Source organism: Sinocyclocheilus rhinocerous, unplaced genomic scaffold (genome assembly GCF_001515625.1).
Source record: "Sinocyclocheilus rhinocerous isolate Xijiao unplaced genomic scaffold, SAMN03320098_v1.1 scaffold2145, whole genome shotgun sequence".
In the NCBI taxonomy this organism is placed as follows: Eukaryota; Metazoa; Chordata; class Actinopteri; order Cypriniformes; family Cyprinidae; genus Sinocyclocheilus; species Sinocyclocheilus rhinocerous.
The window spans coordinates 304,335-305,439 of record NW_015670983.1 but is presented as its reverse complement, the minus strand read 5'-3'; the positions used below and the strand labels follow the sequence as shown (position 1 = coordinate 305,439).

General features: G+C 39.0%; 1 protein-coding gene across 1 annotated transcript in view; it reads left to right on the top strand.

Annotated features, from left to right (window-relative positions):
* LOC107734592 (SH3 and cysteine-rich domain-containing protein 3) overlaps positions 1-1,105 on the top strand; it is an 11,439-nt gene that overhangs the window by 9,102 nt on the left and 1,232 nt on the right. Inside the window, 3 exon segments of the mRNA XM_016546586.1 lie at positions 187-290; positions 412-463; positions 902-1,039. Of these exon segments, the coding sequence (XP_016402072.1) occupies positions 187-290; positions 412-463; positions 902-1,039 (294 nt within the window).

Sequence of the window (1,105 nt, the reverse complement as noted above, 5' to 3'; positions counted from 1 at the left end):
TGATGATGATGATGACGGTGATGATGGTGGTGGTGATGATGATGGTGATGATAATGATAATGATGGTGATGATGGTGATGGTGGTGATGATCATGATGGTGGTGATGATCATGATGGTGATGATTTTGAATGTCTGCACGTGTTAATCAGCGCAGGTTTTCTTCTCTTTTGTGTGGTTTGTTTCAGAGTAAGAAGCCTCCGCCAGGTAAACTGGCCATTTTTTCACAGTCTCACTATTATCTGTCTCCGTATCGCTTCAGAGCCACAGAGAAGGACGACCTAGACGTGCAGTGAGTATCATCTAGCACATCTGTATCTATATACATCATCATCATCATCATCTGTATGACTGACGACAATCATAGTCTGTCTGTGTTTTTGTCAATCCGTCTCTGTGTTTGCGTCCGTCAGTCCAGGAGATCGAATCACTGTGATCGATGATTCTAATGAGGAGTGGTGGAGAGTGAGTGATTCACTGATTCACTGAATCAAACACACAGCCAACACTGCAGTCACACTCAGAAATATACAAAACATCACAGCAAAGGGTCATTGATTCAAAACATGACATTGTGTTGTCAGCATTGTTTATATGATATATAATAATGTCAGTTCATATATACACTACTGTTCCAAAGTTTGAAGTTGGGAACATTTTTGAAAGATTTTCTATGGCTGTATGTGTTTAAATTGTGAAATAATAAATGTCTTTACTGTCACTTTTGATCAATTTAATGCAGCCTTGATGAATAAGTTTTCTTTTATTAAAAAAAAAATCATCCAAACTTTTTGACAGTAGTGTATATATGTTAAAGAAAAGTTTTTAGGTCACATCCCTGGACGTTTCAAATAATTTCTGCATTAAAGACATAACCAAGTACTAATTTAATCCACATTTCAGGGGAAGATTGGTGAGCGATCAGGATTTGTTCTGGCCAGCTACATCATCCGTGTGCGTTCAGGAGAGAGAGTTTACAAGGTGACACGATCCTTCGTCGGAAACAGAGAAATGGGACAAATAACACTGAAAAAAGACCAGGTACACAAAACACACACACTCGCTTGCACACACACACACACACACACACACACACACTCACTCTCT